General features: G+C 43.0%; 2 protein-coding genes across 3 annotated transcripts in view; both read right to left on the reverse strand.

Annotated features, from left to right (window-relative positions):
• Positions 1–19,358, reverse strand: part of DHX35 (DEAH-box helicase 35) — a 32,679-nt gene extending 13,321 nt beyond the window's left edge. For both annotated transcript variants that reach the window (XM_071573090.1, XM_071573087.1), the window contains exons 1-14: positions 19,294–19,358; positions 15,788–15,921; positions 15,330–15,422; positions 15,090–15,167; positions 13,309–13,413; positions 12,023–12,084; positions 11,317–11,386; positions 10,659–10,718; positions 8,686–8,798; positions 8,248–8,344; positions 7,028–7,186; positions 5,644–5,854; positions 3,867–3,991; positions 3,351–3,405 (exon numbers count right to left, since the gene is read on the reverse strand). In XM_071573090.1, coding sequence (XP_071429191.1) covers positions 3,351–3,405; positions 3,867–3,991; positions 5,644–5,854; positions 7,028–7,186; positions 8,248–8,344; positions 8,686–8,798; positions 10,659–10,718; positions 11,317–11,386; positions 12,023–12,084; positions 13,309–13,413; positions 15,090–15,167; positions 15,330–15,422; positions 15,788–15,921; positions 19,294–19,333 — 1,402 coding nt within the window. In that variant the 5' untranslated portion in view covers positions 19,334–19,358. The remainder of the gene's footprint in view (positions 1–3,350; positions 3,406–3,866; positions 3,992–5,643; positions 5,855–7,027; positions 7,187–8,247; positions 8,345–8,685; positions 8,799–10,658; positions 10,719–11,316; positions 11,387–12,022; positions 12,085–13,308; positions 13,414–15,089; positions 15,168–15,329; positions 15,423–15,787; positions 15,922–19,293) is intronic.
• Positions 19,359–20,992: 1,634 nt separating this feature from the next.
• LOC139680371 (protein FAM83D-B-like) lies at positions 20,993–25,499 on the reverse strand. Its single transcript, XM_071572915.1, has 4 exons — positions 24,954–25,499; positions 23,718–23,885; positions 22,991–23,115; positions 20,993–22,752 (listed from the first exon to the last, which is right to left on the reverse strand). The coding sequence occupies exons 1-4, from the start codon at positions 25,404–25,406 to the stop codon at positions 22,362–22,364; spliced, it is 1,137 nt and encodes a 378-aa protein (XP_071429016.1). The 5' UTR covers positions 25,407–25,499; the 3' UTR covers positions 20,993–22,361.
• Between the last annotated feature and the right edge of the window lie 87 nt (positions 25,500–25,586).

Genomic DNA, 25,586 nt, shown 5'->3' on the forward strand with positions numbered 1-25,586 from the left:
GAAATTACCATCTTTTTAACTTTCTACATGTGCATCAAGTCAAAATCCTTTGGCTTCTGCTGAATCCTACAGATGTCAATAGAACTTCACATCATCTATATACAGGTTGTGCACAGATGTCTTGGTAGCAGTAAGCCTGAATATACACAAAAGGCTTGCAGTGGATACTAGTTTGGTAAAAGTTTTCTGCAAATAATCCTGGAATCAACCACTGTATCTATATCTATATAGATATATACAGATATAGATATGAAATTGAAGATCTTATATAAAGGTATTACAAGGATTTTAATTGAACATGCTCAGGAGACATTATTCGAATACTGTGACACTGAAAATTTGCAAGTAACTACCACTAATATGTGATGGACTGAGGGATTAAAACACTCCTTTTTAGACTTAGGTAGAGCTGTTGTTTCTGATAGATGAAAACTTACAAACAATACTTCAATAAAACCTGAAATGAAGCTAAAAATAAATCCATTTTTAGCTGCTTATTTAACTTCCAAATTATGCTTAAAAACAATAAAGTCCAACTGACAACTTGGACTTTCAATGGGACATCAAAGGCAAAGGCTGAGGAGAGATAATCCTGATGTAATCAGTTTGCAGCACTGTAAAAATAATCCCTGTAAAAACAGTGATGTGTTTATTCAACACAACTATCTCAGCCTTAAAGCATCTGCCCTCCATGAGTTGGCACCACTTTGGCACAACAGAAGTCTGACCCTAAACTGCACATTCACATGTTACTGCAATGCAAATGATGAAATACATGTTCCTACTTGCACAAGAGAAATTTAATTCTCATTGCACCTGCAAAGACTTGAGCAGCTTCACCTCTGCAGCTTATATAAAATTTCCACAATAAACCACCTAAAACCTTAAACTTCAGCAAAAACTGAAGAGTGAATCTGTGTATCACACATGCACACACATTTCTTTCCATGTGAAACACCAACATCAGCACTTCTCTGCTTTGGCACAAAGCTGGGCAGTCAAGAGAGTGACTGCACTGTGAAGAAGAACATTTGTGCCAAAACAGCAACCAGCTAATCAGGGAGTTTATTGAACTTTCCTCCTCATTTCCCTAAGGTGGTTTTGGCTGTGAATTCACCCTTGCAACACATTTCTGAGCCCCTGTGATGGTCCTTGTTCCCAGCTCAAAAAGGTTGCCAAGAACCAAGTGCCTCAGGTGAAATCCTCCTTTGGGAGTTGGAGCTGAACCAGCACAGGGCAAAGTCCTGGCCAAGCACAGTCACAGCTCCGTGAGAGTGAGAGCAGAACAGACTCCACAAGTTTCAACACAGCACTAGGGAATGATGTGAGAACAGCCACAGACCTCTGGAAGCTTCCAAAACTTACCCAATCTCCTTCATGCTGCTTCATTTTTACGTTATGGAGCAAATATTGTTAACTTTGAATTAACTACAAACACGGAGCTGAAGACAAACAGAGCTTCATTTTGAATATGTGGTCTCATGTCAAGTTTCTGTTTTAAGTTTGTTGCATTCAAAAAGTTTAAATAGCTGTCAGAAAACCCCCAAAAATCACAGTTCTTCCTATAAACAAAATTAGGCAGCATACATCCCACTCACCACAACTAAAAGGAATTGAAAACTGTGTATAAAAAATATTACTACAGTGTGACTTGAGTGTTAAAAGTATCCAACAGCTGCATAATGAATAAAATCAAAATGAACACACTTAGAATCAAAGATTATCTCAAGCTGGAAGGGACCCACCCATAAGGCTCAAGTCCAACTCCCTGCTCCTGGCAGAACTACCTAAAACTAAACCATATGCCAAGAATGTTGTTTAGGCTCTACTGAATTTGAGAACAATCTGTGATTAGTAACTCAGAGAAGAGAATAAAAAAGAATATATTCTATTAAGGAGCTAAACAGTACAAAAGTACTTTGAATTATGCTCTCAGGATCTGTTAGTCTACTTTTTCTTCTTTTCATTAGAAGTTTGTCTGTTATCTGTTCATTTGTCTGTGACTAGAAAGCTCAATACTAAAACTAGAGCAGAATCTTTGCAAGCTGCACGTATCTAAAGCATGAAAAGTCAGCAAGCTGTGCAACGAAACACACACACTGCCTGTGAGGAACAAAGTTCCAAATCATCCTGGAGAAAATATGATGGTTTGAGGAATCATCAGGGATTATTCTTTCGTGTTTGCATCATGTAATCACAGCCAACAGAATCATAACAGTTTGACTTGCTGTGGGTTTAACTTTGCCTCAGCTGCAGGACTAACATGCAGCAACAGCACCACACTGCAGGAGGTGCAGCTTTGCAGCCAAAGCCATCCTGCATTCAGAGCAGAGACACAGTCTAGAACCCATCTAAAAATTATAATTAGATTAGCTTCAGTCAGTCATACCTTCAAAATCATAGCAATGAGAAGGTTTGAAAACTAACACTTGCTTTCCTAAGCCATGAGGAAATCACACTTTCCATGGGGTTTCATGCAGAGCCTCCAGGGATTGGCCTCTCCCAGAGCATCAGATTTGACTCACAAAGTTCCACCAAACACATCAAGATCAAATAATGAATGAAAGGTGCTAACAGGAAAATTTACAATAGACACACTATGCTTTTTTAAGTCCAACCAAGTAACAAGGTATCAATTCTATTAGTCTTGCTTAGGTCATTACAAAAAGTCTGATCCTGAAAGAGATGTCAAACCTTTACTTTCAACCTTTTTTTAATTATACTTGCAAGTGGTACATTTCCATCAGTGGCAAATACCATGAAATGAAAGACCACCACACCAAGGGCTTGAGTATCTAACAACTTATCTAACTGGATGCAGGTAAATTTAGTGTCTAATTCCTGTACTGGCTTAATTAGAGTCCAAACTCCCTTTGTATTCTCAAACCACTCTGTATGGACTGAAGGAACACGATTAGGATCTGACTGGGAACAAACATCCCCATCAGCTCAGAGCTCCATTCCTAGCAAGGACAAAGAACTGTTTTCCTCCCATAAAACTGCAAGGAAATGCACAGAAGATACCTACAAAATACTCATTTATCCAATCTAAACAGTTACATTCCAGTTTATACTCTATGCAATACATTTCTAGTTCCTCACAGAATGTTACTTTAGATTCCTTATTTGTCTGAAATAACAAAAGAAAGTAAATCCAGAAGACACTGAGGTACACTTTAAAAACCCACCAAAAAAAGCTACCACCAGTCTGGGCTGCATTTCTCCTTCTCAAAGCAGAGTTCTCAGATGAGAGCTTGATTAATGTCCATTCAATCATCAAATACAAATTACAAGTTTTTACATAACCCCTGTAGTAACACTGTAAATAAAGCAAAGCATTATATTCTCACCTCCCAGAGCATACAGCAACTCCAGAGCTTGCACCATTGACTGTGCAGGAGGGGGCTGTGAAGAGAAAATGTGCATTGATTAAAGTTAGCTCCGTTGAACACATGAATTTTCATAAAAATTCATAGATCTTCCTCTTTAACTACCTACCTTTCTATTTGTGCAAAATGAACAAAGAGCTCTCACTCTCTTCCTTCTTCATTAATTCAGTGCAAAGGGACTACAGCTACAGTTCTACAGAACCTCACATTTTGTCTTTCTAAGACTTTCCTGACTTCTCAACACCTCTAACAGCAAACTCTGGAACACAAACAGTCGTTTTTAAGTTGTCACACACATTATTTGCACTGTTGACTCCCAGAAACACACTTTGCTGCCTGGCAGGGGACAGTGATTTATGCTTTCAAAACCAGTAGGGTGAACGGTTCTGTGGGTTATCAGCAAATCATCCACTGATCTTTCTTCACCCCAAGGAAAGATGGCAGAGCCTGGGACTCCCTTTAGAGGGTGGGACTCACCGAAAGGAAGGGGAACCTGAGCACGTTGTCGATGCCCAAAGCCTTCAGCTGCAGGATGACGGGTGCCAGGTTACTGCGCTGCATCTCCGGCACCGTGGACTTGGGCAGCTTCTCAAAGTCCTCCTCTGGGGGGGAGAAAACAAACCAAGTGGAGACTGAGCTTCAACTCCCACTCTGTGCAGTCAACACGACAGAATCATACCCATTTCAAGTTTAAATTATCACATATGAATACTTAGCAAGTGTTAAAAGACGATCTGTAACCTAAAGATGATCGTTCTCTGATTATTATATTTTGTGGTACTTCAATTTAAATAGAAATTCAAAGGTTTTGGCTACACAGCTCATTCTGTAGCTGACCCACCCATATTTCAATTTGAAATGCTATAAATTCTTCACAGAAATCTGGAAATGCTTTATTTGTCTTCTGTTTAATGTTTTTGTCAGAAAATAAAAGGCGGGGTGCAAAATGCTAAAAAAAAAGTTTTTTAAAGAAGGGACATGGAAAAGTTCAAAACTGACATGTTTTCAGTAAAAGAACACTTTTTAGTAACTACTCAAACAAAAGGAGGTTTACAATACATACTTAAAATAAAGATTAAGGACTGAAAAACATTTTATTTAACAATGCCTTTTTAAAGGCATGTTCACTATAAAGTCTAAGTCTGGAAAAATAGTTCATATAAGTTCAAAAGGCCTGTACCTTCCACTGACCAACTCTTCTGCAGTAAAGGCACATGTTACATTATAGTCACCTGGATTCTCATTTCTACAGAACCCTTTTCTATCTCTGGTCTGTCTCAAACCTTCTTTAAGACAAAGACAGTGTACATTTCTCTGCTGTTTTCCACTCAGTGCACTTTTTTTTTAATTTTTCCTCCTTTAAATCTCTCCTTAAAACATTCATAGAGCAGTACTTGAGCACACAAAAATATCTTTAGGGTAGTCATGGTTTCTCCAGTAAAACACTCACAAAGCTATGCAAGCTTGGGATGTTGTTCAACACACACTGTCTCCTGATTCTTATTGGACACATAAATTCAGAGCATAAATCATGTCGTGATTTAATGTGGCAACTGCTGGCAAGCACATACACATTTTAAAGGAAAATGCTTGATCTCTCTAAGTCTCAAAGCTTCAGTAAAACTACAGGGGACCTGAGGCACATCAGGAAGGGCAGTGCTCAGCAGCAAAGCCTTTCTCATTAAGCACCTGGAAAAAGGCACTTGGACTGCAGCTTTCTGGACACTGCAAGGAGGCCAACAGATTTATTTATAACTACTTTTTGTACAGTGTCATGGTCACTGATTTAAGGGAAGAATGTGGGGCTGTCTGCTATTCCTAGGGAAAAAAAGAGACACAAAGAAGTTTTCCCTCAGTTATGTGAAGTATTTCCAGAGCCTTTTTGTTATATGCACAGTCTAATGCAGACTTCAGCTAAAAGAAATCATCCCTGGTGAGTATTATAAAGTGGAGCAAAAGCTCAGCAACCAAAAATCATTAAAGAAAAAACTTTTGAGCAGACTTGCCATTCTAAGAGCTGCATTAACATTACAGGTTTCTAATTGCTGACCCTGCTCAACTGATTCATAAAAGGATTCAGTTTCCAATGTATTTCTAAGTAAGCCAAAGCAAAAACAAAGGGAAATTTCTTTCTGTTGATGAAAGAGCAAACACAGTTTTGTTCACCTTAATCTAACACTAAAATCAAAACCCCTGTGAATAAAAACAGCAGTCAGAGCAGTAAATTCCCCCTCCCCACCCACCCAGTCCCGACCTGTGTAGAGCCTGTAGCACTTCCCGGAGCGGTTCCGCCCGGCGCGTCCCGCCCGCTGGTTGGCCGAGGCTTTGGACACCGGCACCACCACGAGGCACTCGATGGCTGTTTTGGGGTTGTAGGCCCGGAGCTTCACAAAGCCACAGTCAATGACAAAGGCAATGCCATGAACTGTGATGGAGGTCTCGGCAATGTTGGTGGCAACGATCACCTGCAGACACAGACACAGTGAGGACACCGAGCTCCCCAGTCCCCGTTACACTATCAGGACTTTGCACCAGTGCACCAGCACTCAAATACAAGCCACATGGAAGATCTCAGACATGACAGTTCCAGTAAGCACTCCAGAGTACAAAAGGATACAGTACAAGAAGCAGAAGGAGATGTCAGCTTGAAATAAGCCCAGTTTTCACAGCTTCCCAATCACTTTCTTATTCAAATTTACTTTCCCTTCATAAGGAGAAGTTGGCAGTATTTGCAGAGAAAATCATTGGCACTGTTTGCAGAGAAAAAAATTAACTGACTGTAAATCAATGTTCTTATGTAGCAAACTAAAAATATTTTCTTACTGCTTCTCAGTTATACTGAACTGTTCCTTGTACACTGGAGTGAGGTGGCGGGTAGAAAGGGAACACAGGTGCTCAAGCATTAAAAAGTAGATCTTGGAAGTTAATTGACTGGAGAGAAAAGAAGTATTTATACTCATTATTCTCCAATGCCAGATGAAAAATTTCACTTGTCAGCCTTCAGCAGGTACAAGAATTTTAACAAGCCACCTTGGAGTAGTTTTGTCAGCTTCTTTCAGCCCCATCACAGGCTCTGCCTAAGCAGAAAGCACCCAGCATACCCCATTCTTCTGTGACACTAAATGTCCTAACAAGACTTGCAGAAGTCAAAACTAAGGTTTTTTTACACTGAAAACCTAGTTTTCTACTAAAATCAAGTTTTAACTTGTTTCTTATGTGAAACTACAGCACTTACCCACTCTGGCACTAAATTTGCCATCACTGGTGGAAAACAGCCATAAACTTATAATCACAAAAAAATAGGAAAAGGTAAAAGTAGAGGAGTTCAGAGTGTAAAAAGCTGCAAGTGGATGAAGACTTGCAACAAGGTTGCACAAAGACATTTAAAAATTGCAAAGTAGATGAGGTAGACATGAAACTTAGAACTGACATCTGTATGAGGGATCAAAGATGAAAAGGGAAGCCAGGGAACATGTTCTTGGTTCCCAGACTGAAAACTGACAGGCAGTGTTGGGAGACGCAGAAAGTCTCCCTCTACAAGCAATTGCAACAGTCCCAGGGTGTGAACCTGATAAATCCAACTTGGGTGATGCAGACACCCTTCTGGGTGGCAGAAATTGAGACACAAACAGCCTCACCTTCCTGACAGTGTGAGGGACTCTCTCAAACACTTTCATTTGCTCAGGAGAGGGCAGCCCAGCGTACATGGGCAGAACACGGAGGTGTTTCTTCATTCCAGTGCGAGCGAGGGCCCGAGCCTGCTCTATGAGCATGGAAACAACAGTCTCCACTTCCTCCTGCAGCCAGAGCAGCACAGAGCACAGAAAGAGACAGGTTTAACATCACATAGCTATCACCTAAATACACCAAAATAATATTTTAATTGTCCAAACTCTGGGATCTTTGACCAGTTCACTGAATGCTGTAATTTTCTGACATATATTGCTATTCATAATAAATATACTCTTATATATGTATTTATGTTCGCTGGACTATGTCACACCATAAATACATGAGCAAAATCACAAGGGAAGGACTGAACAAAGTCCAGGAGAAAGAAGGTATATTTTCCCGTCTATTTCAACTTGTGAGGGCAAAATGAGGAGTCAAACTGTTTTGACAGTGCAGAACACTGTGGGCCCAGATCAGGAGTGACACAGGAACAGCATTAACACCTTATTGCTCAATTTCACATTAACCTCTACTGAAACATCTCACTCTCCCACACAGACAACAAAATGTTCAAACATTGCCTCATGAGATAGCAAATTCATTCTTCCAAAGTTAAATCAATAATGGGGATGAGGAGGTTTTTTTTAAAACATGCAAGATGTTATTGAAGCTCTTCAAGGTGGCTCCCCACTGGGAAAATGATAAGTTGCCTCCCATTTGCTCTTCTCAGCTGCAAAGTGAGCTGACAAGCATAAATAGAGCAGAAGAAACCAGTAAATTTTTATCTCATAGCAATCTGTTTATCTGTCAAACACTTCAGATGCTAAGCCTAACAAATGTAAATTCCATTTGCTTTAACTATTAATGATGACTCAATGTCAGTTTAACAGCTGTGTATGTGTGACTTGCAACAACAAACCACACACTATTCTACCCACTAACAAGGCTGAAAAAATACAGCATTAAATAAGAAAACTACCATCCATCACTAGCCTTGATAAATTTAGGCCGTATTTTTTCTGTAAGTCTTTGGGACTGGCCTAATTTTGCCCCCAACAATACAGAAATGTTTGTCTTCTTTACTGACATTGAAGTAAGCACAAGTAGGGAGAGAAGGAGACTGAGGAGGCTTCACAAAGCCCACAATACAGCACTGAAAAGCAAAGAAAATTCCTTATGTCTATACCTGGCCAGTTAAAAATGCCAGGATATCACCATCATTCTCCATCTGGTGAATTTTCATTGTAGTTTCCACAGTGGATTTTACATAGTCAGGAACAGGGCTATGGGGAGAGAAAACAGTAGAGACATGAGCAGAAACAAAGGTACAGGCTCCTCCCCTCCAGAAAGAACAGAGAGAGCAGCTTTGGACACCAGCCATCAGCCACACCACATTTAGCTCACAGTGCATCCTTGAGAATCAGCCTCCAGCAATTAATTTGGTTCTTTTATACTACAGGAAGCTTTAAAACATGTCTGCTGCAATAAGCAATGCCCAGATGTTTCCCAAATTGAATGTTACACCTTTCTTACCATTGGTCTGGGAATTTCTGACCTCTAACCCGGACAGAACAATGCCACAGTTGCACAGTCTCACCACTGACAGGATCAGACAGGAACACACCTCTGTAGGTAAAAGATGTCCACTGGAAATGTCCTCCCCTCGACAGTAAGGATCACACTGGTATCTTTGCTGGGGTCACCGGTATCATTTTGATTAAAGAAATCCCTGAATTTCTACATAAAACAAAAAACAAAAAGCACTTTCAGTTTGGTAATTCAAGGAATTGAAGGAGAAATCTCAAGACATGAAGTAGTTAAATTACTACTACTTGGATGTTTACTTCATAAATTTGACAGTGACAATAAAAAATGTTAAAGGTTGATATTGTCGCCTTCTGTTCTCCCTGGGGTTCAGGTGTTTAGCACAAATAGTCTTGCATGTTTATTACTTTGACAAGCAAAAATCAAAAAGAGGTAATAAAATTAACTATATCAGCTGATACATTGGACAAGCAGATAAATAAAATTCTTACTGGATCTATCACATTAGCAAAGTCAAAGCTAAGAAGAACTTAAATGATTGGTGAGAAAAGTTTTGGGTAGGATGAATGATTTTTCAGCTCTTACTGAACACCAACATCTCACTTTGTAAAAGCAGAATTAGGCAGATTTATTTAAGTTTCTCATTTTTTGCTTTATCTTGCGAGACACCTTCATAAATTTAGATTTATTGTCATGAAGTATTTTCAATAAATAACAGCAAAAGAATGAATTTAAGAACCCAAATAATTCATCTCAGTTTTTACAACCATTATAGAAATAACCATAAACTTTCTGTATTAAACAAATGTTTATACAGTCACAATTATTTTGCTCCTATAAACTTATTTTATATTAACTGTAAACTATTTGAAATGTGATCTCTGGCAGTTAAAATTGGGCATTATGATAGAAAGAATATATAGCAGTGCAAGCACTACCAAAGCACATCATACTATCAATATTTTTGCCACTAAAGGAAATCCCAGCAGTGCTACATGCAAGCTCTCACCACCACAACTCATTAAGGGCAGTGGAGTTAGGAAAAGTATGGAGAAAAGGAATGAACATGATACAGGAGATGGAAAAGTTGCTTCATGACTGAAAAGGCTGGGGCTGTGCTTGGGGAGCAGAAGGTTGAGAAGACACAGCTGAGGTTTACAGAATCAAAGGTGACAAATAAATGTAAAACTGGGGTTTGGGGTGTTTTTTTATAAACACAAATCCCACACTACTATAGTTAGGAGATCCTTGATGAAACTAGCAGGTTTGAAAGAAATCAAACAGAATACTTCATTATATAGCAGGTGGCAGACTTCTGAAAATTGCTCTCACATGGTGTCCAGTAGACTCAGAGCTCCATGGAGCAGATTCAAAGACAAATTAGCAAACAGCAGGTCCATAAACACAGGCTAGAAGGAAACAGCAGGAATGTGCTGTCTAATAACTCTATTACAACCACTGCAGATGCTGAGGCAGTTCAGAGAGAACAGACCCACAGCAGGTGCACAGGCTCATGTGCTCTCCCAGAACAGCTCCTGTTGTGGCTGCTGCCACAGACAGAACACAGGGCTGGATGAAACACGGCACAGATCTAGGAGAATTCTTCTGTTCCTACTCAAAATTAAATTAACCATGTTTTTATTAGGTTACTTAAGCTTCCAAAGGCTACAAGTCAATCAGAGAACTAGTAAGATCTCACTGAAATTTAGTCTACTTATTTTAACTGGTCTACAGTTGCTCAAATCAGAGCTAAACCAATGTCAAGATTAACCCAAGAGATTATCTTTCTATACGCCACTACCACCAAAAAGAAAAGAAGTATCAACATACGAAAAGCTGATTCATATTTAAATTCAAGTCCAAAAAGGTGGCTAATACATGAAAACCAAACACAGCCACCAAACCACAGCAGGTTTTTCCTGCACTCTTTCCTCTCCAGTTCAGCACTCAAGCAGCAGCAACACTTCACAGGCAGCACAGAGGAGCAGCTGTACAGGAACAGCAGCACAGCTGTCACTCAGGGTCACTTCACACCAGATCTGGAGGCTGTACCTCTGCATCCAAGGTGGCTGAAGCCACAATGAGGCGAAGATCCCCACGCTTCTTCTGAATCTACGGCAGAGACCAACAACACCCAGGGTGAAAACTGTTTTCCAAGATGCAAGGCAAGAACCAAATATTAGAGTATCCAGGTTACCAGAAACTTCTCTATCAAAATACTTTGAAACTACAAGACAGCTGAGGAATGAACCATTCATATCACCCTATAGACCCAAGAACCTGATGACTGTTTGGAGTTTTGTATTTTCATTTTAAAGGCATTGAGTCTGTTATCATTATAGTTTACTCTTAACTTTTGGTGGCAGTCAGATCTTTAGTGGGTGGAAAGTCAGCAACAAACCCCTATCAGAACACTTCACATGATCAGCAGCAGCAGAATGAACATTATCTTCCACCTGAGAGATTTCAGCATCAGGGGGAGGAAACAGAGGATCCTGAGTGTCAGATAACCAAAGTAAACAGTTGGGTATCTACAATAAGCTTAGGTATTAATGAAGAAGTAGTAATGACCCTCCCTCAAATGGCTTCACTCATCAGCCATCAGGATCAGGGGTTCCACAAAAAGGATGAAAATTAAAACAGTTACACAGAACTGTACAAAAATTAAAGAATAAAAATTACAGAGAACTGTGAATTAAAAGAGAATAACCTTTTTTAGTAAGCCAATAGCAATATCTGTATAAAGAGTCCTTTCATGAGCTTCATCCAGCATGAGGACACTGTAAATAAAGCAGAAAGGCAAGATTTCAGCAATTATTTGACTGACACTAGAATCAATGTCTTCCTGTCTTCTAGAAATACCATTACCTGAAATCTGCTACTGGACTATTATTCTTCACATTCACTTAAAACACTGTGGAAGTTCAAAAAACTTACAGCAATGAAATAGGGAGGAAAATGTAGATAACAGCACATGGCACATGCACACTGTTTTTTATTCGGTTTTTGGAAAAGGGTTGAAGTAAAAAGTCCATGTTTACTGTACTTCATATGTTTTTTGGGTATCAGAAAAGACTGTGGTTGTTGTTGATTTTCTAAAATGTGTTAGCATGAGAAAGAAAAAGTGAATTTAAAACTAGCAAATGAAACCAATTCAGGCTCCACGAGGCCCATTTAGCTTTTGTTCCAAAAGCACAGTATCAGATCCTGCTGGGTTTGGTGCTGCAATGATCAACTGATTTTCTAACAGTCTTTACAACATAAAAAAGTCAAACTTCTACAACAATTTCACATTTTAGTGTATTTAATTTATAATAATCACAAATAATTTATGAAAATCACTATCATAATATCTAAAAAAATGCAGTTGTTTACCAAATTACACTTCAGCAAGCATTCATTCCATGCTTCCTTACCTGTATCTTGTTAACAGAGGATCAGCCATCATCTCCCTCACCAGCATCCCATCAGTTAGAAACTAAAAGTGAATGCAAAGAAAAATGTTTTTAAAAGTCCCTTTAGGTATTCTTGATCAGCCATCTGAGTTTTAAAGATGATCTTCTAGGGTTTTGACTATATTTTTCCTTGCCTTCAATTTTCTTATGTTCTATTAAATTGATCAATTTTCTGCTATGGAAGCTAAATATGCTTTTCTGAGTGCTAACCCAGAGGTAAGCAAAGGAATTGCTTTTTAATCAGTATTGAATTTCCTAACTTGTTTTTTTTTTAAATAGCAGATTGGCAGCACTGGATGGCAATAGCAGTGTCTTGTCTCTTGTCTGTATGTGGCTAATCCTGCTCCATCAATAACATCCTGTGTGCCAGCCCAGCATAACAAAGTTGGCTCCTTAATGTTTTCACACGCTCCTGACCAGAACACAAACATTAACATTTCAACAAAATACAACATTTAAATTTAATACTTTATTCCTACTGGACAATGGAAACATACCAGCCTTATGCAGCCAACAAAAGGTAGTTTGAACTCCAACTGTGTCTTTGAACTAGGCAAGAATTGATGGTAAAACCCTCCAATTTCCAACTCTAAATGAACAATCATCATGCTCAAAAAAAAAAGAATCAGCTGCATTTAATGAACAATCAGCCCCATTTCTTTCACTGTAAAGGGGATATCAGCCTCTGAAAAAAAATCAAACAGCAAATTGTCTCGCTCATCATCACTGCTATTCCAGCACAATTAAGCAAATCCTCTTCTGTAACAACACAAGCAACATTAACATTGCTCACAGCACTGAAGAACAGCTGCAAAGCTGCTATTTAATCCACCCCAAATTATCTCAGTTAGCCTACTCATCTTGGGTTTTATCTGTGCTTTTAATCCAAATCTATTTTTAGGGTGGGGAGGATACTGTTTATCTGTGATTCACTGCAGCCTTTCACTGTGACTTTGAGAGCTGTGCAGGTCACACCAGCGTGGCACCAACAGCAGGTCATGCCTTGAATGTGCCCTTTAGATTTCAAATGGTGCTTGTCAGACTATCAGAATAGAACATGTATTCATTTTATTAAGGTTTGGACAGCCACAGCCATTTAAAGAACACTTTTGGGGCACCCAGTTGGAAAACTGCAATGTTACCTATTCTCTTAAATGGGTATCACAAGATTCTCATTCATTTTGTAAAAGTACTTGAAGAGTTTCAACTAACCCCTCCAGAGTAACCACACATTGTTCATGTTTCACCTTAATTCTTGTAGCCTGTGGATCTGTGCAGTCATCAAACCGAATGCAATATCCAACTTCATGTCCCAGCACTGCACCTCTTTCATCAGCAACTCGGCCTGCGACCTGAGAGGAGAGATTCTTATAAACAACAAACAAACAGCTCACAGCACAGTTCAGCCCTCTATCACTACAAGCTACAAAGACATCTAAAGACACAATAAAACTCCACAATAAATTTAGATTTATTGTCATGAAGTATTTTCAATAAATAACAGCAAAAGAATGAACTTAAGAATCCAAGTAATTTTTCGGTTTTCATTGATTTTGAGTGACACTCTAAGCCATAACAACAGGAAGTGAATTCATTATTTCACTTGGAATCTTAACACTCCGTCACTTTCAGACCAAGAATTCAGGAAAATTGTCAGTCTGGGTAATGAAAACAGAAGTTCAGGAATTTCTAAACTATGCCTTATACCTTTCCAAGGACCAATCTATATTTCTGGAAACCCCCATGATCTAGATGGGAGAGCAAGTAAGTCAGCTATTAAAATAAAAGATCACTTTCACAGCTCAGACAAACTCAAACTGAACACAGTTCAGTTCAAGACAAAGCAATAAATCATCAATTATATTTCTCATCTCCCTGCAAACAGCCACAGTCCAGGCAGTTTGCAACAACGTTCTCAAAGAATAATCCTACTGTATCTGTATACTAAGCTTGGATTGAGGAATCTTCTTATTTTAGGCTTGAAAATAGTGGGTAAGACATGAAAGGGAATAGAGAAGTGAGTTTGCTGTGAGGAATCATTGCAGCACAGACAACAGAACTGTGCTCTGCCAGCTGGAGGTCCTGTGAAGGAGAAAAGGGAGGACACTGCAGGCTGAGTCAAAGCACAGGATGCAGAGCATTGCTAGAGCCACTTTCCTTAACCATGCTGGATCTGGTGAAAAAATACAGGAAGAGATAAAACAGCAAGTTGTACAGCTCCTCAATCTATTACATTTTTATACATACCAGAGGCAGAAGCTGATTTGTTGCAGATACACTTTACTGAATTATAAAGAACAGGCAAAATGAGGGTTAAGATGGCCCCTCAGTTCTGTGCACAAAGAGGACACTGCAGCAGAAACCTCACCCACCAAGTCAGTGTCTGACAGCAGTTATGAAAACAAGGAGCTCTGGGTCTTTCTGTGCAAACTGTTACCAGAGAACACAAGTCCTCTTCCTCTCCAAGCACACCCAGTAAGACTTACCACGTATATGCAAAGATTTCTCACAATAAAACTCTTTCTTCTTTTGCCCAACACTTTTTCAAGGGGAAAGGAAAAAAATCCACACCCCACAACAAAGACAAAAAACAAACACAGAAAAAAGATTCTAAAAACTCTGAACTGCTAGAAAGATGTATGCAAGCTCTTCTTTCTTCCACTGGTATGTTACTGTGCACAGATACACATCACTGCTTCACCTTGAAAAAGAAGTTAAGGGTCACACAGCACAGTTCTAGCCCTGAGTCAATCACAGCTCAGCCCTGTGCAGCCCTAATTTCCATACACAGTTCTGCTGACATCACTCAGTTCTACTTCAAAGCTTCTCCACTGCAATCCTGCACTTGGAATGTTTGGCAAGGCCCACTAATCAGGTTGAATTCAATGTGTAACACCAGCAGCTCTGTGAGGAAGATAAGCAGAGAGCCTATTCACTCAGGAGCTCGTGCAGTCGTGGTTGCTGCTATTCAGCAAAACCTGATAAACTGGGGCTTAGAATGAACCACAGGGAAAATCTGGACACTCACAGAAACAGCAGCAACTCGACGAGGCTGAGTCACTCCAACAACTCTTCCTTCAGCTGTCCATCCAGCCTCTGCCAGGTACTGAAACAAACAGTGCAGGTAAGAAAGGCCTTGGTCACGTTGGGGATACACCAAGGTGTTAGTTCCCCACACTATGTGCTTTTATGACTAGGTCCTGTCATTATTTAATATAAAATCCCCCTGGGGGAACACCTGATTTTACCAAGCTAAACAGACACTTACTTGTGGAATCTGTGTTGATTTCCCACAACCAGTTTCCCCAACAATCACCAGAGTCTGATAGTTCTCCACTAGGTAAAGTATGTGATTTCTCAGCTGAAAGAGATGATGTCATTTAAACATAAAAACAGTTCATACAAAAACAATTACAGTGACAATATTTATGTATCTAACACACATAGTAACTTCCTGTTACATGGAGTTCACTGCCAAAAGCTAAACAGTCCTTTAAAATCTATAAATGACATGCACAATATATAGTAAATTACATACATCAACAAAGCCCTTAAAACTGTCAATTACAGTTTTCAAACAGAACAATCAATTCCACTAAATAGAGAGCAAGGTCATAAAATTATCACTTCAAGTTGCAAAGTGATTCTGTAGTGCTCTTTCTAAATAAAGATGTAAGAGCCAGACACAACATAACAGAGTTAATAAACCAAAAAGAATTTCTCTACCTTAAAAACAGGCAGCTTTTGTCTTTGCTGTTCAATAGAAAGGGAAGCATAAGGATTGTAGATGATGGTCACGGCGCTGCTCTCGGCAGGGCTCTGTCTTTCCTCCGAGACACTGACACCAGGGCCTTCTGTGCCTGCAGGACAGGAGTTCATTTTAACTGAAGGAATCTGTTTAGTGTTTCATAGTGCTGTCAAACTAAACATGTCTCTTACGAGGAGGAATCATGGGTGGCAGGATACATCAAACCCCTAACTTTTCTACAATCCAAATATTAACCATGAATAAACACACAAAGTCTTTCAAGTTAAATATTTGTCTCCTGCTGGCTAAAAAAAATCTAATGTGAGTAAGTATTTGAATATTTTAAAATAAAGGAAGAAAAAAGCACGTAAGGTAGATATAGAGCAAAATCTTGGGAACTTTGTTTTCTGTGCAACTGTTCAGATACAGAATCATAGAATCAACTGGGTTGGAAAAGATCTCTGAGATCATCAAGTCCAACCCTTGGTCCAACTCCAGTTCCTTTACCAGATCATGGCACTCAGTGCCACGGCCAAGCTCACTTTAAAAACCTCCAGGGATGGGGAATCCACCCCCTCTCTGGGCAGCCCATTCCAATGCCTGAGCACTCTCTCTGCAAAGAATTTTTTTCTGCTCTCCAACTTAAATTTGCCCTGGCAGAGCTTGAGCCCGTGCCCCCTTGTCCAATATACCTCCAGTATCCTTCTCAGAACTATATCTGTAGATTTTAAACCAGTCAGACACGTAACAGAACTTCCCTTGTATAAACATTCAGCCTTTCCCACTTTGGAGATATGCCCCTTGCTTCAGCTCTGAATTTACCTCAGGAACTGAAATGTGATCTCTTCTTGCTGCAGGTTATCTTAAAACCATTGACAGCTGAAAATGCTGAATCACGAAAGTGAACTAGAACCAAAACCCATCTCAGTAACAGAATGTGTCACCTCCTCTGCAGATTCAACTGGGAAAGTCTGAAAGCATAGAAAAGGATTCCTGTTTTGTAGGATTTGCTTGTTTGGGCTTCTCCCACTGTTCAGAAACAGTTATCCCTAATCAAAGTTGTCAAGCAGTTTTGTAGCAAACTGATACAATTTTAAGAGTGATTAGCAATGACTCCATTAACTGTTCACTCCCCAGGACAGATGGGGATATTAAGAACCAAGGACTTGAATATGAGGATCTTGACAAATCAATTAAGTAAACAATTATTGCTTCTCATCATTCATTGATTTTCTTTCACAGCATTTTCTATGCTTTTTTTAATACACCCCTGTCAGCACATTACTATATATATACATATTGTATATGCACATATATTACCACAATATTCAAATTATTAAGGTGTTTGCTAAACTAATCTTGACTCTAGAAAAGCTTTGCAAACCATGACACACCACAATGAGGTGACCAATTCAAAAAAATTGCCAAACTCAGACCCACCAAGCTCCCCTTTGGGATAATGGGAACGTACAGAGGTGCCCAAATCCCGAGGGAATGACCACTGAGTCACAGCTCAGCAGATCCTGGCAGGGACCCCTGGAGACCGTCTGGACTTGGGTGTTGATCTTGCTTACCACAGGGTCACTTACAGAGTGCTCAGATGCTCCTTCAGTGGGGTTGGAGACCCCCCAGCCTGCCTGCCTGCTTGTTCCAGAACCTGCTCACAGAGAGGAGTTTCTCCTGTTTAAGCGACTTTCTCATCTTTCAGCTTAAGCACTGCCAAGCACAGGTCGGCTTCCCCTTCTTTACACCCCCAACAGGCATTCATATACACTGAAAAGATTCTCCTGAAGCTGCTCCTCTCCAAGCTGCACAGTCCCAGCTCCTTCAGCTTCCCCTTCCACACTGAACACTCCATTCTCTCAACCATCTTTGTGGCCCTTCACTTCATGGCCCTCCTTCAGCAAGTCCTTGTCCTCCTGAGGCCACAGATTCCTCCCTTGGAATGGCTTTCCCAGCACTGAGGAGAAGGATCAGCTCCCTCAGCCTAACAGTGACAGTCTTTGCCTCACAACCCAGGGTGAGGGTGACCTCCTGTGCTGCCACGGATTACCAAGAGCTCAGCTTGTAGCCCACAGCACCCCAAGGTCCTTCTCTGCTGGGCTGCCCTTCCTGACATTAACCCAAAGGTGCTGCACACCCAGCACTGGGTGTCCTCATTCAGCTTCCCAAGCCCCCCTTGATAATGCCCAAAATTAGGGTACAGCCCCCAAAACAGCATAAAGCCCTCCAATGCCCCCCTAAAACTGGGGTTCAGATTCCCTCAGGTCCCCCCCTCAAACTGGGGCTCAGCCCTCCCAATCCCCCCCAAATCAGGTTCTAGCCCTAAATAAGCCTGAAAAGCAGCACAAACCCCTGCAATTCCCCCCCCAAAATTGGGTTCCAGACCCTCCTACGCAGGGCCCAGCCCTCCCAATTCCCCCAAAAACCTCCTAAAATTGGCTTCCAGCCCATCAGCCCTCCCCCAAGTTGGGATTCAACACTCCCAAGACCACTGCAATGACATCCAAAACCTCATACCCACCCCTGTACCAGGCACACACCCTGCCAGCCCTCGGCAGGGGTGGCCAGAATGTTTCCCCAGTGCCCTCCTAAAATCAAGGTTGGAGCAGATCAAGACCAACAAGTCCGACCACCACCCCAGCACTATCTCTGCAATCCCTGAACCACAACACCCATCGTCTCTTAAACACCCTGGGCAACCTATTCCAATGCCTGACCACCCAAACTACGAAAACATTTTTACTGATATCTAATCTGAGTCTCCCCCGTCTCAGCTTAAGGCCAGTTCCCCTCATTCTCTCACTGCAGGCACAGCAGAAGAGTCTGGTCCCACCTCACCACAAGCTCCTGACAGGGAGCCGCGGAGCTTCCCCCGAGTCTCCTTTTTCCGAGGCTACGCAAACGCAGCTCACTTAGCTGCTCCTTTAGTCCTTCTACAAGCCTTTGCTGCCCTTCGCTGGACACGCTCCAGGGACCCCAAACACCGCGGGGGCAGCGCCGCTGCTTTCGCTGTAGCCCTGACTGTGGCCGGGCGGAGCGGGGCTGTGTCCCCGCACCCCTCACACCCCGGGGCTGTGTCCCCGCACCCCTCACACCCCGGGGCTCTGTCCCCGCACCCCTCACACCCCGGGGCTGTGTCCCCGCACCCCTCACACCCCGGGGCTCTGTCCCCGCACCTCTCACACCCCGGGGCTGTGTCCCCGCACCCCTCACACCCCGGGGCTCTGTCCCCGCATCCCTCACACCTCTCACACCCCGGGGCTCTGTCCCCGCACCCCTCACACCCCGGGGCTCTGTCCCCGCATCCCTCACATCCCGGGGCTCTGTCCCCGCACCCCTCACACCCCCGGGCGCTGTCCCCGCACCCCTCGCACCCCTCACACCCCGGGGCTGTGCCCCCGCACCTCTCAGACCCTGAGGCTCTGTCCCCGCACCCCTCACACCCCAACCAGCCCAGGGCTCTGTCCCCCTCATTCCTCACCCGGCTTCCAAAACTTCACCGGCCCCACGGGCGCCGCCATCTTGGGGTGAGAGGGCGGCCGGAAGCGCCGCGCGGGGCCCACGTGACGCTCCCGCCGTTGCCATGGCGACCCCCCCCCTCGCGCGGGGGCCACGTGACCGCAACCGTTGCCATGGCGACCCCCCACCACAACTGCGGTCCCTCCGGTCCCTCTCCCACGGCACCGGGAATACAGGGAGGATGTCCAGGAATAGCAGGGTTTACTTTCTTTCCTCCATAACCTGGCGCTTTACGGCCAAACCTCTGCGATCGAGAGACAGCCGAGTTGCCATTAACGCCTAATAACATCTACTGTGGGGTACAGTAAGCTGCGGGCGGGCGGGTTGGCATCGCTGCAGGGTTTGTGTGAGGAGCAGCGATCCTGACACAGAACCACACAGAGTTAGGTTGGAAAACACCTCTGAGGTCGTCGAGTCCAACCTGTGACCGAACACCACGGTGTCAACCCGCCCAGAGCACTCACAGTCTGTCCTCACACACCTCCAGGCATCTCCATCACCTCCGTGGGCAGACCATTCCAATGTCTAATCCCCCTTTTCTGTGAGGAAAAAGTGCGCACAACGGGACCAGACTCATAAAACTCCGAATAACACTGTCAGCCTGAGCCTTGCAGACATCCATGTCCCTGCTGAACAGAGTCCTCTTGGAGCCAAGGGAAGAACACTCAACTAAGTTGATCCCTTCCCTTCTCCCATGACAGGTGCCTCTGTCCTACTTGCACCACAGCTGTTACACTTTATGCCAGGCAGCTGAAGGACTAGAAAGAAAAGATCACAGTAATCACAGAATCATAAAATGGATTGGGTTAGAAAAGACCTCTGAGATCATCAAGTCCAGCCCTTGGTCCAACTCCAGTCCCTTTACCAGATCATGGCACTCAGTGCCACGGCCAAGCTCACTTTAAAAACCTCCAGGGATGGGGAATCCACTCCCTCTCTGGGCAGCCCATTCCAATGCCTGAGCACTCTCTCTGCAAAGAATATTTTTCTGATTTCCAACTTAAATTTCCCCTGGCAGAGCTTGAGCCCATCGTGCCCCCTTGTCCTATTGCTGAGTGTCTGGGAAAAGAGACCAACCCCCACCTGGCCAGAACTTCCCTTCAGAGTGTTATAATAGTGAAAAGATTCAGCTGTGCCCAGAACAGGCTCCTCACAGCCTGTTTAAACCAAGACATGGCCATGAAAGCCCATGAAAATTATTACTGAATCAAATTTGTTGTTACTTTAAGTTAATCAAGCAGAGATGAAGGAAATACTAAAAACAAAATCCCAAACAAATAGCAATGCTGTCAAAATTTATGCTTATGGGAAAAAAAATCTAATCACATTTTATATTTGTATTAATAATTCTTTTTGCTAATAACTTCCTACACTAACAGTGCAGTGATGGTGATTAATACAGAATGCACTTCACAATGCTGTAATTCCATGGTCCCTTGTTATGCTGAGTCTGTATGTAACTCCTTTTAAAAGAGATAATTCAGTTATTATTACAGGTGGTCTATGTATTTTCATGTAGTTTCAAGATTAGCTCCATTCTATCAAAAATTAAAACAACTCTTATCCCAGTATTTTGTACCATCAATATATTACCAACTAGTGAGAAAAACTCCTACTAATGCCCGTGGAGAGAGCTGCCTGTTAAAGTAATGAGAAGAATAACAAAGTGGAAAAGATATATTTGAGAAAATATGTACAGATAATTACTGTGAAAATAAGATATTACAAACAATATTGCATAGAGTACAACACTGTAGGGGGTTTGTGTTTATGAAAAATAACAGTTTAAAATAAAAATATGTATTTCAAATTTCTTTATATCTGGATGAAAATTGAGACTACAAAACTATAAATTATTGAATATTTACAGATTAGGAGAGCCAGAGTGATTACATTTCCATGATTACAGGTGCAGAAGAAAAAGGACCCAGATTAGTTGTATCCCAATCAACATATTATTGCACTGTCTATACAGACCATTTTTGTAACCTCCTCGAGTCCACTTTAATGTTATCCTGCTGCTGTTTAGCAGGGACACTTATGAAACTCCCCAGCTAAATTTGAACCCTTTGAAACCCAGAACCCACAACACATTCACACAAACATATACAGAACCATTGTGCAGTAACAGAGCCTCAAGAACAACTTGAGAAGGAGTAAACCTTGGCTTTGCCCACATGGTTGGACTAATGAGCTTCTGTCCTGGCTGGTACTTCAGTGCCTCGATGTGCAGCTGCTTGGGGGGAGAGTTTATTCATTTGGGGTTTGGGTTTTTTCAAGCTTGCATGAAACCTTAAAAATAAATGGTTCTGTGGCAGCAAGCACAAAGAAACCAAAAGAAACCAAAAGGTGGTAATGCCAGGAGATCAATCTGCCTTGTCTCTACTACAAACACTGTATATTCTTAGGAATATTATCCCTTGCACACTTTCATTGCATGATATCCATCAAACTAAATATTCTTATAATGTAAAAGTCATTTAAAGTTCAGTCATGACCTTGTTTACCTGACAAGTTGACTTGTTCTGCTCACCAACACAGCTTCATGTGAAGAAAATGTAACATCTGAGGACTATCAAAGTGGTGCTAACCTACTAGTTTCTAGATTAGGGTTAATCCAATTCTGTGTCATGAAATAGTGGAGAATTCATCCAACAAAACTAAGCTTAGACTGATTTCAGAGCCATACACCTCTCCAGCCTTCATATTTGGAAGGCTTTTAAGCAATATGATTTTTGACACCTGGATTCCTTAAAAGAAAAAGTTTGAGCTACTGAGCTAAGACACGGTCAACCCATCAGTTTAAAACGTGTAAGAACAGGTTGAAAAATTAAAATGTAACAGAACACTATAAGTCAATAATGGCTTTATAGTGGTCATGAAACAAAACTGCAATTCCAGTTTCACTTTCTCTCAGTTCAAGGTTTGTTTCCCAGCTGTTCCCACAAACACACTGTGAGACAGCCCTGCACAGGGACAGCTGGACGTGGTTCCTGAGGTTCTGGGTCCCTCCCTGCATGGGCGTGCAGTTCATCTCTCTATGATCCAGTGTGGCCTCATAACCAGAGAGCCGTTCCTCTTAGTCAGCGGAGGGGAGGTGTGCATGGCGGGGTTTGGCGTGTACACCGCCTCCCTCGAGGCGTACAGCCAGCTTCTCTTCCTCTTCAGATTGCCTACAAATGCTCTAAGATACAAGAAATCCATCCTCAGGAAGTTTTCTCTGGTCATGTCTCTGGAAGCCACTGTTATCCTGAGCAGGTGGTCCAATACCTTGTTCTTCCTGCAGCTGGATAACTCTTTGAGGTTGATAGGCTTTGACTGTGCATGGAGAATCCGAAATTCCAGGTCAAAGTGTGCAACTGCAGGGCCTGACAGGATCAAAATGTTACTGCTGTTCAGCTTCCAATCAGTCCACGTAAAACTAGCAAAGGAAAAATGGGAAAACCTTGAGTTAACTCAAAAGAATCATTAAACAAAGTATTAGGTGAAAATTCTCTGTCATCACATTTAGTTACATTGTTCTTGCAATCCAACCATGAGCAGTGGGGTCTTCTACGGATAAATGTTACACATAAAAGGAAAGCAGTTCTGCAACATTGTTGGTTTTCCTTTCTATGTAAAGAAACCACGTTAAGCAATAGAAAGAAACTGTCACTTGCCTGTAGGTGCCTGTGGTCACTCTGATGCCATCAATTAACATGAACTTTTCACGGACTTTTCCAATGATCTTGACCCCCGATCTGGTGCAGTATGTGCTCCCAGTGATAATTCGAACTCTCATCAACTGTCAAGGATATAGGAAGAGTCAGGTGGATTTCAAAGTTCTGTTTAAAAGCAGTAACACACCCCAGCGATGATCCCTGATGAACTAGCAAGGGTTGCTGCACACTGGCACAGGAGTCAGTCTCTAGGAATCAAATGATAATTTTGTCTTGTTTTAGTAGGCAAGGAGGTGGCATTAAGAGGCAAACCCATAAATGGACTGTGCAGAACATGACTGTAAAAATTCCCGTCACCTAATCCTATAGGAATCCAGATTCCAGAGACTCCCAAGAACCTGCTTCTCCATCAGCCTTCAAAGTCTTGGCAAGCCCAAGCAACTCCAGTCATGCTTTAGGAACTGGACATTCCTCCTGCATTTCCTTGAACATTCAATTAGTGTTTATGCTCAGAAAGCACCTGTAACACCCACTTACAAAGGTTTCAGATTTTCTATTAATTGCTGCCTTATACAAGAATCATTAAATCTTCCAGGAAAGAGTTAGAGCTACATAACCCCCATTTGAAGTTGAGACAGCAGGTGTATTAGTTTCTTCTTTTGACAGCTCAAAGATTACCCTGATAGAAGAATCAGCTCCTTACCCCTATAAATATGACAAGGCTCACCTTTTCCTGCTCAAGGTCAACTCCCAGATCCTTGCACATTTGTAGAAAGTGAGGAAATGAGGACTGATCTAGCAGGATATACACTTTAACTTGCCGCTGCCTACAAGCTTCCAAGAGGTCTTTGAAGATGTCAGTATCTGTGAAGGAGTCCATAACGAGGGCAATCATCTGCAACAAGTTTCAGAAGAAACCTTTAGGCTGTTTCAACAGCATCCCACAGGAGGTGGCACATGAGGAATTTGACTTTCAAATTAAATATTCCCCCCGCCTTTCTTTTCCTGGTGGTTATGGGACATGGTACTGTCTGTCTTCTGTGATACAGTATGTTCTTCCTCACCCTGAGATAAGGTAAAACCAGCAGTCTAGTGAGAACTAGTTCTGTGTTAGACAAGTTCTAGGAAAGAGGGTTTTTTTCCCTGAGGACAGATGTCTTTTCCTCAAAACCATTGCCAGAAGAAAAAGGTGAGCTTATTTCCAACACTAAAGTTTTCTAAGGTCTTTCACTTTTTAAATATTAAAAGAAACGAAAAAAAAAATCACCAGTGTCTGACTGCCCTTTACATCTCATGTCTCCATTTAAGACAGAACTGAGGTTTGTTTTCAACTTATTCTTCTCATATATCAAGTTCTAATTATTCACTCAAGTTCTTGAGTAAAACTTCCCTTGAGAGCCAGCTCCTGCTCCTGCTCACCTTCCCCACGGGCAGAACCTCAGGATCTGCCATAGGATAGAGAAGCAACGGCTGCTTATGAGGGCTGGGAATGGGCACGCTCGGGATGTGCCACTCACAGATGCCAAGTACCCAAGGGAGCTTAGTGGTACCCGGAGAGCCCGGACTGGGTTTTCCTCAGTATGGGAAAGAAAAAGCGGGCAAATAATGAACCTATACAAAATATATACAAAAGATGGTGGGAAAGAAATAGAGCAATAAGGAATCAGAATAGTGAATAAAAATGGGATTTTATTGAAGACTAAGTGGAGGAGGGAAGGACGGACAGCCACGCGGCACTGGGAGACCGGGAGTTCTTGGACCATTCCCTCTGGAGCAATGTAATCAGGACAGGGAGACCTCGGAGATGCAGTAAGGAGAGTGCCACTCCTTTCGAGGGCGTCCTCTTCACGAAGAGTGGTTTTAAAGCCGCCTGCCCTTGCCCGGTGTCCCGACAAGGAGCCGCTCGCGGTCCCGGGCGCGTTTTCGGGAGCGGCCCCGCGCCGGGCGCTGCGCGGACACTCACCTGGCGCGCCGAGCGGATCTGCCGCCGCACCGCGTCCTTGCAGCCGTACATGGGGTCCCCGCAGCCGGGCTGGAAATGCGCCTCGACCCGCGTCAGCCCGCGGAAGGCGCCGCTGCCGAAGCCCGGCCAGCCCAGCTCCAGCGCCGGCGGCTCCAGGTCCGAGCGCTCGGGGAAGTAGGTGAGCGACGAGGCGTCGAGCGAGGCTGTGCCGGGCGAGGGCTGTGCCGCCGGCTCCGGGCCCGCGGCGGGCGGCAGCGCGCCCCGCGCGATGTCCTGCACCTCGGGCTCCGACAGGAACGGCGCCAGCTGCTCCCGCCGCAGGAAAGCCCGCAGCGCCTCGGGGCCGCCCGCCACCAGCTCCTCCAGCGCCAGGCGCTGCGCCTCGCTGTACGGCCCGGCCGGCGGCGGCCAGAGCCCCGCGCCCTCCTCCAGCCACTGCGACGAGTTGGCCATGGCCGGACCGGCCCCGCGCCGCCCCGGCTCCTTATAGCGCTCCCGAGGTTCCTCCACGCCTCCCGCCCGCCCCTCGCCCACGGGACGGTCACGGGTGGCAGAGCCAACAGCGTTCCCCCCCGCTCCGGGAAGCACTCGCAGAGCAAACCTCACATTAAGTAACGAGAGCAGGTCCAACCC

Source organism: Pithys albifrons, chromosome 18, assembly GCF_047495875.1.
Source record: "Pithys albifrons albifrons isolate INPA30051 chromosome 18, PitAlb_v1, whole genome shotgun sequence".
In the NCBI taxonomy this organism is placed as follows: domain Eukaryota; kingdom Metazoa; phylum Chordata; class Aves; order Passeriformes; family Thamnophilidae; genus Pithys; species Pithys albifrons.

Coding starts and splice junctions, on each gene's coding strand:
- LOC139680371 (XM_071572915.1), bottom strand. CDS start 25,406: ATGGCCAACTCGTCGCAGTGGCTGGAGGAGGGCGCGGGGCTCTGGCCG. Junction 23,886..24,953: donor AGATCCGCTCGGCGCGCCAG/GTGAGTGTCCGC, acceptor AACTTGTTGCAG/ATGATTGCCCTCGTTATGGA. Junction 23,116..23,717: donor TTGACCTTGAGCAGGAAAAG/GTGAGCCTTGTC, acceptor TATCCTTGACAG/TTGATGAGAGTTCGAATTAT.